A 15,605-nucleotide genomic window follows, 5' to 3' on the forward strand; every position below is an offset into this window, starting at 1 on the left:
CCAGAATGTATTTATGCTGTTTCTTTTGTGACATTTACAGCATTTTGTAGGTATATCGTTCACCACAATCCTTACCTCCAAGGATTATGTTCATTGTGGTGATTCCTAATTCTCTACTTATAGGTTTTATATTATTATGTTATATTATATTATTTTTATTCTCATCAATTTATTTGGAATTTTACGAGAATTACATTTAAGTCATAGCTTGCTTACCATTGTTATTTTATGTTAACGTGTATAATTCTGCTCATGTTTTTATGTACACATGCATATTTCCGCTGTTTGAAAAGTCCTTTGTCCATTCTGCTGTTGATACACTTAACATGTTTTCTTCATTACTAAAACAATGAAACAATTAGTATTTCTCTTGTATCTGTTTTAATGAGCAAAGTTTTCTCTTCTATGTATACCTACCAGTGACATTCTGGGTCAAAGGGTACTTTTATCTTTGGTTTTACTAGATTATCAATTTGTTTTCTAAAGTGCATGTGCCAGTTTATACTTGGATCAACAATTTTGAGGCCGGGGATTTAGCTCAGTGATTCCGCCGCCTGCCTTGCAAGCGCAAGGTTGCGAGTTTGATCCCCGGTACCAAAAAAAAAAAAAAAAAAAGCTAACAATTTATAGCTTCTTTCCTAGTCTCTCCAACAGCTAATCTGATATGGATATGAAATGGAAATTATAGTTTTAATTTGGATTTTCCTGATTACTGATGAGGTTGAGCATTAAGTTGCATATGTTTTCAGATATTTATTGGCCTTTCAGCTTCTGTCTTGTGATTTGCCTGTTCTTAGCTGTTTATTGAATTTGTCTTTTGAAAATGGATTTATTGCAATCCTTTATGTGTGACAGATATTGATTCTTATTTTGGTATGTATTGCAAATACCTTCTCTCAGTCTTTTTTTTGTAAAGGGCAATTATCTTTTTAAATAGAAGTTTTACATATTAATGCAGTTGTATTTTCAGTGTTTGTGCTTTGGAGTTATTGTCTTCAGCCCTTTCCTCCATTTGGATCATAAAGGATATTTTCTTATAAAATAACAGTGACCAAATAGCCTGCAAAGCCTAAAGTATTTATTCCTTGGCCTTTTATGAAGAAGGTTTGCTGGCTCTTGCTGTGAGTCCTGTAATTGAAAGTTTTTGTTTTTCCCTTGTGGAACATAACATGGATCTTGTTAGGAAAGATTTAATTTAAATATCAACCAGTAATAAGTTAAAATAATTTCATGAATTGAGTTTATAGTTTACCCTTACAAAAATTATAATTGCACTCAGAAAGTAATGCACTTAGAACTTAACAGTTCCTTAATTCATGAGTGAAACTAGTATTAGACGCTTAAACTGTACTTTGTGGAACAATTAAAGAGAGAAGTACTCTTTGTTAGTGAGATGAGTAACCCTTGTTATTGTCTTCTACTGGGCTTGATATATCAGGGCTTCTAGTGTTTCTTAAATGAATGGATGAATGAAATGAGATAATGCATGTAAAATGCTTAGCACAAGTATAACCTTAATAAATGGTAGTTATTTTTAATAGTGAACACATCAGGATATAAGTTTGTCACACCTAACTAACGTAGCTCAAATATTAGCATAAGGTGATTTTTTTCACCTCAAATAATAATTTGTCCTGTACGTTTTCTTTTAAAAGCTAATCTTTTAGTTTTGAAGTAACTTTTTGAAATTTAAAACATTTCACATTAGGATATCATTTAAGCATCTATCAGATTTAAAAACGTGATGTGTTGGTATAGTAGCTGGTTCAGGGACTTTTGGTCATAGACCATCAATTAAAAAACAGTTATAGCTATATACAGAACACTGTGTTAAGTGAATGACTTATATAAAGAAATGTGAGAGATTGTTTTGTCATTGAGGAACTTGCAGTGTGATTGGAAAGACAGTACGTGTACATGTGGAAAGTTATGGAAAAATATGTTACTGTTTCATATACCTACTATTCTCTTTATTTCATGTAAATCAGCTTTTTTTCAGTCTTCCTTTCTACTTCTTTATATATTTTTTATACTAAATATACCCTTTTATGTCTATTTTTAAAATTCAATTTCTTTATCATTTTTAATTTCTAAAAATATTTAATCCCTATTTATTTTTCAAATGTAGATATTCTGTTGTTTGGGAGTAGGTCATGAAAGTTTGGAAAAAGTTAAGAAATTTAGCAATTGACACTGTAGTTATCTTACTATTTAAGCTTCTGATTATAACTTTATGAGAGGAAGGGTGGCAAGGCCTTAGCAGTTGGCCTTTCTTTCAAGATCAAATATTCTAGTCCTTCCTCCTTTCAAAGAATTTGGATAATATGTACTCATGTAACAGGACAAGAGAGAAAATAGAGATTATTAAACAGATGGAAAACTTTCTAAATCCTTGGTTGCTGATCTTCTAAGAACAGTTTTGGCTATTGTAAATTTGAAATGTATTTTTGAACAATCGAGTTCTACATATGGAAATATTAACAGTTGTCACATCCACATGGGTCCTTTATGTTTCTCTTAAATATTACATTTAAATATTATTACATTTTTGTTGTTACTGGTGTTGGATTTTCTTGCCTTTTGTTGAAGGAAAAGGACTTTAAATTTATTCTGGTTTCTTAATAAAATCTTTGTGAATTTAAAGAGGAAAAGGAAAACATGCTTTTGAAAGATAAACCTAAAAACACACATACACAAAGATAAACCAAATTATATGTTAGCAGAAAAAATACTTAGTGAGAGGTATAAAATTATTTAGTTTTATTTATCTTATTAGGACTCCTAGGTCAAAGAGTTTCAGAGAAAGACTATAAAGTGTTATTGGCCTGTTAATAGGATTGGGGGAATATTCTGACCTCTTGTCATTGCTATCAGGATTCTTTCTCTTTTCTAACAGCACTAAAAGTTACCAATTTTGTTATATGTAATTCTTTTTTGTTACTAAATAAATGTTTACTTTGAAGCCTCTGTTCTAATGCCATATTCAGTTTTTCCATCTCCAAATATAAATGTACCAAATTCTTTAAATGGAAACTTAAATAAAACATCACTTCTGAAGAAATAATTCCTCTTTAATAATGCAAAGGAAAAAGAATCAACGTTCTTAATTTCTGTCTTATACTCTACTTGTCATTGAAAACCATTTTTTTGAGGAGTCTACCTTGAATTCATAAAAGGTATAATTCAGGTCACTTTAAAGCTGCAAAAACACATTTAATGTAAAATACCCATGGTTTATAATTTTCTGAATTATGGTATAAAAACAAATTTGAGATGCCTAAATAAAGCTGCCTTAGTGATATGTTTTTGAAAGCAGTTCTCTCTTTTTATTAGTACAGCATAACATTTTAAGATAAGCAGAGTATTTATTTAAATTATTAGTGCCAAATTCACCCACTTAAAAAGTTAAGTTTGAATACAAAGTCGCAAGTTATAAAACTATGCAGTACCATCCCTCTTTATTTGAAAAGAGTTATGTGAAATATATGTTTACATATGTATGAATGTTGATAAGTTCAGTATTATTTGTCTTAGGGTTGTGTATATTTCTATATTGTCTGAATTTTGGGAGAGTCAAGAATCAAAAGGAGTAGGTGGTAAACTTTAAATATAGAATTATGTTAAAAAGTATTACATCAAGGCCCGGGGATTTAGCCCAGTGGCACCGTGCCTTCCTCACAAGTGCAAGGTCCTGAGTTTGATCCCCGGTGCCAAAATAAAAAACCCCCCAAAAACAAAACCCACCCAAAAAGTAGGTTTTGTAAGCCTTGAGATATAATCATTTTTTAAATTACTTTTATCCTTGGATATAATGTATCCATATATAGCACAAAAAAAACTATGTGTTGGGCCCTGGCATCCTTATGTTCCAGTGAATTTAACAGTATCAGAAGGAAGAGAAATAGTAGAGTAAAAAAAATTGAAGCTTTGAAAAAGTAAACTAATTCTGTTACCCAGAGTTATGTACTTCAGTTGTCATGGTATGTTAATTAATTAATGTGATGATTGCAAAGACCAAAAAAGAACTGTCAAAGTATCATGATATAATTTGCATTCCATTTTCTCTGTGACCATAAATTGTTGGATATTGCAACATATGTAACATAAACCACATGTCAGCTGTTTCCTGCCTCACTGTTGACAAGAGCTCCATTCATAGCTCTTCTTTTTATCCTTTCAGTGAATAATTATTCAATATAGAAGGGAGGATATTTGGAACTGGCTATTTAACGTGGCAGCACTCTGTAATGAAATCTGCTGTTACTGGCAACCTGAGAGGGGAATGTAACAATTCCAGCATGGCTGTAACTTTATCTGCTTTGAATGACTGTTTATTTGGCACATCAGTGAACCTTTTATCCCAGTGAGTGACAGCTCCAGCAGGGTCACATTTACATCCATTCTATCATGTATTGTAATATTTAATGGTGGACAAGGTTGAGCGAGACAGGGAGTAATTTGAACTTGGTTTTCCACTAGTTGAGGCTAAAAGACAGCTTGATCCTCGGTATTGTGGTATAACATGCTATGAGTTAGCATTTGTTTATGAAGACTAATCTTAACTGATTACAATTTTTTAAAACCTCAAAAATTTTAATAAAGTGATTGTTCTATTAAACTGAAATTCTCCAGTACAAATTCTTTTAAATCAGTGTGCTATTTTTATCTGTTTCCCTTATCAGTGACCATTTCATAGTATTTTACTTAAGGCTTAATTTTGTTTCATTTGGTGTGATAATTGAGCCTTTGAAGAGAGTAATTATTAAGAATCTGTGAGTTCTAAAATACAGCATTAAAATTAAAAAATTTTTGTTTTGTCAATTTGGAAACAGGAGATAAAAAGGGAAACATTTGACTATCTTTCTCATGTTCCATGTGGTGTATTTAAGGAGGTATTTCTATAACTATTTAAGTTGTGAAACTGACTACAAATGAATTGTCTAAGAAGAGCTATCGTGGATAATTTACTCATGGGTTTGCTTTCCATGGCAGATAATTGGATTTCAGATATACTTGTCCCATACAAGCAACCTACTTTCATATTAAATGTTAATATTTTGCATTCATTTTCATATCTTTACAAGAGAAGAAATTTCTTTACTCATTTTGTTAGTGATACTTGAAATTCAACTTTGTATTTTTATTCTTTTGTAAACTATTGTTTTAAATTCTTTTAAAATTCACTAATATAGAATATTTGGAGGATATGAGTAAAACTATCATCTCTACACTATAATATCACAAATTCACACGAAACCTAAGCAAGAGTCAAAATTACTTTGTCATACAATTTTTTTTTGGTCATATAATTTTATAAGAAGGGTTAAAATGTGTTTGAAACATTTGGAATTGGCAAGTTAGAGTGGTATCTTAGAAAGAATGCAAATATGGAAATAATCATTTATAACCTTTTTTTTTTTTCTGGTACTGGGGATTGAGCCCAGGGCCTCTGCCTGAACTATATCCACAGCCCTTTTTATTTTTCATTTTGAGGTAGTCTCACTAAGTTGCCCAGGGTGGCTTTAAACTTGCAATCCTTCTGCTGCTTTAGCCTCTCAGATAGCTGAGATTACAAGTGTGCACCACCACCCCTGTTTCATTTATAACTTTTAAAAGAGAAATTTGAAATGGAGTTTTTTTCTTTAATTGGCAAGTTTTAGGTACTGTAATATTTTGAAATTTTCTCTTTGACAAATGGTGGTTCATTACTTATAAGTTCTGATTCCATGAAAGGTTTGGTAACACTTGTTATGGTAGTCCAGGTGTTAATTATCTTTTCTTTCCTGTGTTACAGCCCCCTGGCCACTGTTCTAGGTGCTCCTGTTCTACTAAACAAGGAAACAGTCAAGAATCTTCACATACCATTAAGAAGGATCATGGGGGGAAATTCAAGAGGCCCAAAATATATTTTGGGACACGCACACACAAGCAGATTGCTCAGATTACTAGAGAGCTCCGGAAGACAGCATATTCAGGGGTCCCAATGACTATTCTTTCTAGCAGGGATCATACTTGTGTCCATCCTGAAGTAGTTGGTAACTTCAACAGGAATGAAAAGTGCATGGAATTGCTGGATGGAAAAAATGTGAGTAAAATTATTTTGTTTTACAGAAAAAATAGGCTGAAAAGATTCACATTACTTAAGATATGTTTTACCTGTACTTTTATATTGTTAAATAACTTTGGGAAATAAAATTAATCGCTGGTATTGATACTTTTTGAAAAATAGTTTTACCACAAGAAAACCTTTATTCAAGTTTCAGATTACAGGTTTAGGTCCTAAAGTTTGGAGATATTTAATTCCTTGAACTTAATTTCCTTTGAGGTCAGATGTTATTTCTTTTAAATTCCTTTATCAAAAAAGTCATATGTTAATGATGTCATATAAAACTATTTAGACCAGTTAGACCTAATTAATATATTTTACATATTTAAAAACTTCAGAAGAAAATTAGGTAGCCTGAGCACATTTTTATATGGCTTCTAATTGAATCTAAAATATAATGATTATTCCATCTCATAATTCTAGTTAGTACAAAATTCTGTTTTAAAAGTTAGATTATTAACTATGAATGGTTTTGAACTTTTCCAGGGAATTTATGAATTTGGGTAAGGCAGAAATAGAATATTGTTTTTAACTAAAAATTATGATTTAAAATATTTTGGGGGACAATATTATTTTGGGAGTCTGTGTTCCAGTATAATTTACTCTAAAATTGAGGTTGCAGGTATGAAATTATACTCAGAAATCATCAGTAAACCAGTATTTGAAATGGCCAATGATATTTACTGTATTTTGAAAGTTGTTTTGTCTATTAGTATTTTATCAAAGAGAGTTGACTCTTTATTTTTTAATTTTTTTTTTTAAAGAGAGTTGATTCTATACAAAAAATAGTGAGCTATGGCCCCTGGAGTTCCATTTTATTGATATATTACCTCCTACCATATAATGTGAATAAATTATTTTATATTATGCTTTTCTTTCTCAGTGCTTTAATTAAATGAGAATTTATTCAAGCTTTATTTAGGGATATTCAAAAGATCCTTTAATAGATATTCAAACATTATAAAACTATAAAGTAAAAATTGTAAGGTGCTGGAGTAGAAAAATGTGGGGCCAGGGATTTAGCTCAGTGGTTCCGGCACCTGCCTCACAAGCACAAGGTCCCAAGTTTGATCCCTAGTACCAAAAAAAACCACCCAAAAAGCCCCCAAAAATACAATGCAGTAGAAAAATGTGAGTGATTTGTTCAGAGCCAGGAAGAAAATACAGAATTACTGAATCCAAACCATTGTTGAAATTCTGTAGTCATATTTATTTCCATATAGTTCTGAGGAACTGTGAAGTCTTTCTTACTGTATATATTTAAAAGTTCTTTTAAAGGAGAGATGGAAATATTAAAAATCAAATGTAAAAAAAAAAAAGAAATAGCTCTTCATGGTAAAACATCACAAATTTCATGCTTAGGTAGACTTCTTTCCAAAAATGGCTAACTGATTTGCTAAATTCCTCAAATGCTTGAATTTCTTTTTTAGCTATATAGTTTATGAAAGAAGATTTGCTGGCGTTGTAATATTTTAATCTTTTTTTACTCGTTATTGAGAAAATATTATGTATCTAAAAAATACATACATTGATAAAATGCATTGGTAAAAGTAACTAACGAGCCGGGGATTTAGCTCAGTGGTTCCACTGCCTGCCTCGCAAGCACAAGGTCCCAAGTTCGATCCCCGGTACCAAAAAAAAAAAAAAAAGTTTAGGGTTATGTATTGAAGGCAGATAGTCTTATAGTTTTCTGGAATCCTAGAATGCTGGTTATGCTTTTATTGATCTTGATTCTCATAAATTTGAATCACATAAAAATAAAAAATTCAGTAGACTTCAATATTCAGAATTACTCATTGCCTTTAGTTTGTCCTAAAGTGAACAAGTAAACATTTTTGAATGTTAGTGATACAAATAATTGAAGATACCTGTTTGTGGATTGCTATAACCTAATTCTAATTCTGCCTCAGAATGCTTGCCTCATGGGCATACATGAACCATTTTTTTTCTTGTTCCCAAGCCCTCAGAGTAATTTGGTATTGTAATGAGGGCCAATTACAAAATCACCATAGGTGTCTATGTTTACCATGGCTGAATTACCAAAAAGAAATGATAAATAGATAACTGACAGTTTGAGTGAAAACAGTTTAAAGTGTGATAACGCTTCAATTGACAGACTCCCCTCAGGGTTGTGTTACACAGCTAAAATGGATGAGCTTTTCTGGTATTGCTATCAGCCTGCACAAGGCTGTCATTCTAAGTGCCCTTAAAGTGTAAATGTTCTGATTTTTTGGCTTGATCTGATGGCACATGTGTTTTTGTTCCTGTTTCTTTTATTAAAATGCTCTCATGCTAGAAAAATATGCACTTGTCTGTTAAAAGCTAATCTGTGTTTCACTTGAGAAAAAATAATTTTAACAAGAGTCAGAAATGACAATTCTAAAGAGTACTTTAGATGCAGAGTAGAGTTCAGATTCTAAAGGCTTCTTAGTGATCATTCTGTACAAAGATGAACTTTCAGAATTGAATGGAAAATGCTTGAAATGAAGAAATGGCGAACATCATATTATTAAAGAGAGTCTGTATCAGACTCAGTATGAAAGATAATTGGCACAACTCTGCTTGTATGTGGATCTGAGAATCACAGAATTTTAGAACTGGAAGGAACTTTAGAGATGGTATAGTCAGTGAGTCAAAAGGAATTTTAAAAGGCTTCTAGTTCAGCTACTCTTTTGATGCTTAGTCACATGAGAAAAATGGATCTTGAAGTATACCCAGTCAGACAAGTGATTAGCAAGGGAGGAGGAGCCAGAACCTAAGTTTGTAAGTCCTTCTCCGTTGCTATTTTGATTACACTAGGAAGAGAAAAAGAGAAAAAGAGAAAAAGAAAAAGATGAATGTATGGGGGAAGGTGAAAGATTAAAAAAAGAGTAGCGGTTAGATAAGTAAATGAAAAAAATTTAGAAAACTAAATAAATTTAATTATGTGAGGCCTTTCCTGCTAATTATTTTTAGTATTTTGGAGAAGCAACAGATAGCTTCCTTGAACATGGCTCAGTACACAACTTTAGAAGAACTAGTCAACTGTTTATGTCTTGTCTTTTGATTTCCTGACATTCTTTTATGGGTTATGAAACTTCAGTGGTTTATTGTTTCTAGTAATTTCTAGGAACATTAGTGTATTTAATGATGTATATATGTTTTGAAAGCATAGACTTGTCTCCTTTTGGATAGTTCATAGGTAAAAGTACATATATATATTTATATATATTACATGTATACATATATACATGCATATATATGCATACATTCATACATATAATTCCTTGTACTTACTAAAGAGAAGCCAGGAAAGATTTTTTACTTCAAAATCACATTTAATTTTTATTAATAAGAATTAATGAAAATAAAAATGTCTCATTATTCTACCACTTAGTGCCTAATAGTACTTGAAAAAGAAAAATAATACATGTACATCATTAAAAGAGTCAAAATTATAGAGAAACATTAAGTGGAAAGAGAATCTTTGTTTTTGGAGCGCCTCCTCTCCCCTGAGCCAGTTATTTCAAGGAAACTACTATGAAGTTTTACGTGTATTTTTCCAGAACATTTAGAAAATGCATTTGCTATAATACATATTTATTCTTTTTAAATAAAGCTTACATGAACTTAATCACTATGCACATTATTCAGTAACTATATTTCTTAACATATCTTCTTTTTGCTATTTAAAAATTTTTATTAATACATAATTGTAGTACATAATGATTACATTCATTGTGGGGAATTGGTACATGTTCATAACAAATCTCAATTGATTTTTTTTCCCCTTCCCCCCAATACCTCCCTTTTTTGCCAGCATCACATTCATTTATCTATCTTATAAGTCCTTATAAAGTTAATTATCTTAGATTCAGATTAACAGCTAGAGTTAATAGACCAAAAACATATAAAACACATTAAGGTATCTTTTAGAGAGCCTAACACATCAGCACATGGGCAAATGTAACTTACTTTTAAGGGTGATAGCTTTTGTATGAATTAATCATCTGTTTAATGTGTCTACTGTGGGCAGTTGACATTAGGTTTATCTCCCAGTTTTTAATTTTTTTTTTTTTGTACTGGGGATCAAACTTGGGACCTTGCGCTTGTGAGGCAAGCAGTGGGACCACTGAGCTAAATTCCTGGCCTCCAATTTTTTTTTTTGGTACCGGGGATCGAACTTGGGTCCTTATGCTTGCACAGCAGGCGGCGAAACCACTGAACTAAATCCCTGGCCCTAATTTTTTGTCTTTTGAGACAAAGTCTTGCTATGTAGTTCAGGGTGGCCTTGAACTCACTATGTAGCCTAGGTTGGCCTTAAACTCATGGTGATCCTCCTGCCTTAGCCTCTCAAGTGCTGGGATTACAGGTATGTATTACCGTGCCCTATTTTAAGTTTTTGGCTATTAAACAGTTCAGTGTCTATATACTGTATATTAACATTAGTGGTTAAATTTAAAATTTTGACAGTTTTTGACAAATTGGCTGTGTACTTTTGCTAGTAGAAGCTTATATTTCTACTAAAAGTGGATTTATATACTTTTACACATTTTAAAGTAGTATATGAGGCACTTTTGCCAGGACTCGGTTTTATCAGACATTATTTAAATGCATATAAGATTTTTTTTTACTTTCAGTAATAGCAAAGGACATTAGTAGGTAACACAAAAGAAGAAAAATTATTGTTGAACCTCCTATAAAATAGTGTTAAACATTGTTAAAAACTATAAGAAATCATTGCAGAGATTCCTTACAAAACTAGGATTAGAGATTCCATTTGACCCAGCTATTCCCCTTCTGGGTATTTTCCCAAAAGAATTAACAGCATCATACCACAGCGATATATGCGTACCCTATAGTGACACAGTTTGTAATAGCTAAATCTTGGAAACAACCCAAATGACCATCAACTGATGAATGGATAAAAAAGATGTGGTTTTTCTATACAATGGAGTATTATTCAGCCATAAAAAAAGATAAACTTGAGACATAGCTAAATGAATGCACCTTGAAACTATACTCCTAAGTGAAATAAATTGGACACACATGTAAATATTGCATTGTCTCTCTGAAAGTATAGAGACCAAAAGTATAATAGATAATTAAAATTTAAAAAAGTGTTCAAAAGGAAGGGGGGGGGAACAAGAGAATAGGAAGGAAGAAAAAGAGAAAAGAAGGAAAAAATGGAAATGGGGTGTTTGTAAATAAGGAGGGGAAGAAGGGTTGAAGGGAGGAGAGGGGAATGGGGAAAAAAAGAGAAATCAAGATACTTCAAGTACAGGCTCAAATTCTCTATGATGGATGTGATCATTATGTATATCTAAATTATACCAATAAAATTAAAAATAACTATAAAAATACAAATCAAAGCAAGAAGATTCTATTCTTCACCTTTAAATAGGCAAAGATAAGAAAAGATATTATTATTATTTATTTGTTTATTTATTTATTTTTTTGGTACCAGGGATCGAACTCTGGACTTTGCACTTGAGAGGCAGGCAGCAGAATCACTGAGCTAAATCCCCAGCCATAAAAGATATTGTTGTTAATAAGGATATAGAAATGGATAATGAAAATAGTATCTATTTTCTGGAGGATAATTTAGGAATATTTTCAAGAAACTTAAAAATTCTTCAGTCTCTAGTCCCATTGTGCCATTTCTGAAAATGTCCAGTACTAAGAAATGTTTAGAATTGAGCATAAGGTAATTCACTCCATTACTATTTATAAAGTAGAAACTGGTAAGTCTAAATGCCCGATAATACGGGAACTAGTTCATCAACTTGGCACTTTAATTCGAAGTACTTATATGAATAGCAGTGAAAAAATATCTAGTAATACATGATTTTTTCTGATATGATTTTTAATAAAATAGGGAAGAATAAGTGAATTTAGTTTTATAAAAATATTTATTGTAGCCAGATTGTTAATTGTCAGTGCCTGGGGAACTTTTGCTTTATCTTAACTTGGGTCACATTGAGAGATGTCTCCTCATGTAAGTATGTATAGAAGAAGTATGAAGTGAAACACATCAGAATGTTAATAGTGCATTCTTTGTGAGATAGAATTATAATTTAGGGATTTTTTTCATACTCTTATATTTTCTGATTTTTTTTGTGTGTGTAGTGATCTGACCTACTGTATTTTCCCCCAAGATGTTCCAAACTACCTTGTTTGCTTGGTTGTTTCCTTTCTTTCTCTACCCTTTCCCCCCTTCCTCCATTTATTGTTCCTCCTGTGCATCAAAATTGAAAAGGTGTGAGTCTACAGAGAAAAATCACTTCTACTCCTGTTCCTAAGTCACTTAGTTCCCATCCCTAAAAGCAACCAATGCTACCTTAGTATATATTCTTCTTCTTCTTGTTTGTTTGTTGGGTTTCTTTTTTTGGTTTTTTTTTTTTGAGACAAGGTCTCACTATGTCATTCAGGCTGGCTTTGAACTCACTAGGTAGTCCAGGCTGGCCTTGAACTCATGGTAATCCTCCTGCCTCAGCTTCCCAAGTTCTGGGGTCAAAAGAGTGTACCACCATGCTCAGTGCTTTGTGTATTCTTTCATAAATAATTTATGCCTAGTATCACTTTAATCAGAACAAAGCCACAAGAAACATAATTTAAAAATATTTTTCTCTAGTTGATGAGATATTTAGAGTTTAACTTATCTGGAGCTTTATCTGAATCGAAGTCAACTACCATAGTTTCTTTAAAATGATTGTGTGATAGGCCAGGGATTTACCTCAGTGGCACCGTGCCTGCCTTGCAAGCACAAGGTCCTGAGTTCAAGCCTCAGTACCAAAAAAAAAATGATTGTGTGATTGTGGCCAGCCCTCATGGCATGCACGTGTATTCCTAGCTGTCTCTGGACAATGAGGCGGGAAGTGTACTTGAGCCTGTGGAGTGTAGGGCCAGAGACCCCATCTCTTACCAAAAACAAGTTATGATTGTGAAAATAGGGCATAATCTGGCTCCTTGGTAACCTTGTGGCTTTAATAATGTTCCTATAATTCTGAGATAAAACATTCTTTCTAGTCTAGTATTAATTCACATTTCCATTATACATATTTGGTTTTTAGGGAAAATCCTGCTATTTTTATCATGGTGTTCATAAAATTAGTAACCAACACACATTCCAGACCATTGAAGGAATGTACAAAGCCTGGGATATAGAAGAACTTGTCAGTCTGGGGAGAAAACTAAAGGCGTGTCCATATTATACAGCCCGAGAACTGACAGAAGATGCTGACATAATATTTTGTCCCTACAACTATCTTCTAGATGCACAAATAAGGGAAAGTGTAAGTATATGTATAAAAATCAGAGTAATTTTTTTCCTACCTATTGTTGTATAAATGATAAGTATAAAAGCCTTTCGATGTTTTAATAGCTTTGTTTTTTGCTTCATATTGAATTTATGTAAATATGTTAGAATACTGAAAATATATTCTAAGGTATAAGAATTTTAGAGCTAATCATTTTAATTTCCAAAATAATAAGCAATTTTAAGGACCCAGTGACTAAAGTGGGAAGATACCAGGGTTTTTGAACATTGGCAGTAACGACATTGTGGGCTGGATAATTCTTAGCTGTGGTGGGCCAGTCTTGTGCGCCATGGGTTGTGTTATAGCATCCCTGCTTTTATCTACTAGATACCAGTAGCATCCTCACAATTGTGACCATTAAATGTCTCCAGACACTGTCAGTCTTCTTCAAATAACCATTTATAACCATCTTTCTTTCCTTTCATGAGTAGTCAAAAAGAATTATTTAAAGACATGTCTCTGAACAAGCTGTATTTTGAAGCACTTGTATTGGGAATATATGAACACTATAGAAATTATGATTTGTGAGTTTTGGAGAAATGAACTTCAGATTTTATTTTAGGGACATCTAGTAGTTTTAGCAAAAGACAACAAAAGTAAATAAGTTGGTATAGGCCATTGTGTTTCCGTTCTTCAGATCTGACTGTGCAGTTCTTATTGGTTGCTATTTCTTTATGTTCAAAATTAATAAGCATTATATTTACTACTGCTAATACTGTCCTTTTATTCTACCTCTAATTGATTGCCTCTTATCCAGGTATCTTCCTTCTGAACCATTGCACATAACAATGCCACCCAGTCTTTCCTAATGTTACTTACTACATTCTTCCCCTATTTAAAAATCTGCTGCGGTTCCCTTTCCTCTGGGATGAAGTCCATATTTCTTAAATTTACATTCAAGAGTCTGATCTAGATTTGCCTTTTGAGCTTTCTCTCATAAAACTCCCAACTTGAACCCTTAAAAAATTATCAGAGTCCCCAGAGGATACCTTGTTTTTTCCTGTATCTCTGCTTCATCTCTTGAAATGCTCTGCTCATTTTTTGTCCTAATCTATAAACACGTTCTGTTTTCTATTCTTTCATGGCTCATTCTTAGTTGTTTTTAACCTTCAGTGTATTATTAATTTCTGAGACTACCTCACTGACAATTGCTTTGTGACATTTTCCTATATTAGTCAGGACTCCTTTAAATTGCAAGTGATGCAAACCCAACTTAAAAAAGGAAAGAGCTGGGCTGGGAATTTAGCTCGGTGCCGCTGCCTGCCTTGAAAGCACAAGGTCCAGAGTTCAATCCCTGGTACCACAAAAAAAAATGAGCGAGCTCCGGAAACAATTGATTTTCTATTGTGATAGCTTTTTCTCAGGCAAGCTCTTGTTTTATTTTTGAGACAGTCTTGCTATATAGTTCAGGCTGACCTTGAACTCATTATATACCCTCAAATTCATGGTGATCCTCCTGCCTCAGCCCTCCTGAGTGCTGGGATTATAGCCACCACACCTGGCCAAGCTCTTCTTGTGGGAATGAAAACAACCATAAGCAGCTAGCTAATTTGGGAAAAAGAACCTTATCTCATATTAGTTCCCTCAAAATTACTCTGGTTGGTCTACCTTGGATCACATATCCATTCCTGAACCTGACCCAGTCACTATCACCATAAAAGGTGGAATACTTCATGTGACTGAGAAGCCTAGGTTCTGAGCCTTAACCCAGTTGTGAGAATAGTGACGTCTCTTGATGTACAGATTAGTAGTTCTACTAGGTTCACATAGGAGTTGGGGAAGAGCAATGCTCAAAATGAAGGGTTGCAGGACAGACTAAAATTAAACAAATATATATTATACTACACTGTGTTATTATTTTAGGAGTCATTTGACTCTTGTATTATTTTACTATTAAAGGGTTGCTGCTCTGTTTTATATTGGAAACTCCTCCATGGGATTTTATACTCTTCTGTGTAACTAGCAGTACCCTGATACATGCTCACTCAATACGTATTTTTTCATTGATAGGTTCTTTTTTTCCTTTGGTACTGGGGATTAAACTCAGGACCTTGTGCTTGCGAGGCAGGCACGGCACCACTGAGCTAAATCCCTAGCCCTTCATTGATGGGTTTGCAAAATGTTTCAAGGGTACAAAATGGCAAACTCTGCACTATAAAACTGGTATGTGGTTGGCCTTAGTGCCTCTGAAGTTTTATTTA

At 32.9% G+C, this 15,605-nt stretch overlaps 1 protein-coding gene across 2 annotated transcripts in view; it reads left to right on the forward strand.

The window, feature by feature from the left end:
- The window catches only part of Brip1 (BRCA1 interacting DNA helicase 1), a 143,009-nt gene that overhangs the window by 28,783 nt on the left and 98,621 nt on the right, over window positions 1-15,605 (forward strand). The window contains exons 7-8 of one of the 2 annotated variants that reach the window (XM_021248691.2): window positions 5,795-6,085; window positions 13,159-13,380. In XM_021248691.2, the coding sequence (XP_021104350.2) occupies window positions 5,795-6,085; window positions 13,159-13,380 (513 nt within the window). The remainder of the gene's footprint in view (window positions 1-5,794; window positions 6,086-13,158; window positions 13,381-15,605) is intronic. The other variant, XM_087191448.1, reaches the window with a different exon arrangement.

Source organism: Heterocephalus glaber, unplaced genomic scaffold (genome assembly GCF_053883595.1).
Source record: "Heterocephalus glaber isolate CG9 unplaced genomic scaffold, H.glaber_assembly_v1.0 deba00001564, whole genome shotgun sequence".
NCBI lineage: Eukaryota > Metazoa > Chordata > Mammalia > Rodentia > Bathyergidae > Heterocephalus > Heterocephalus glaber.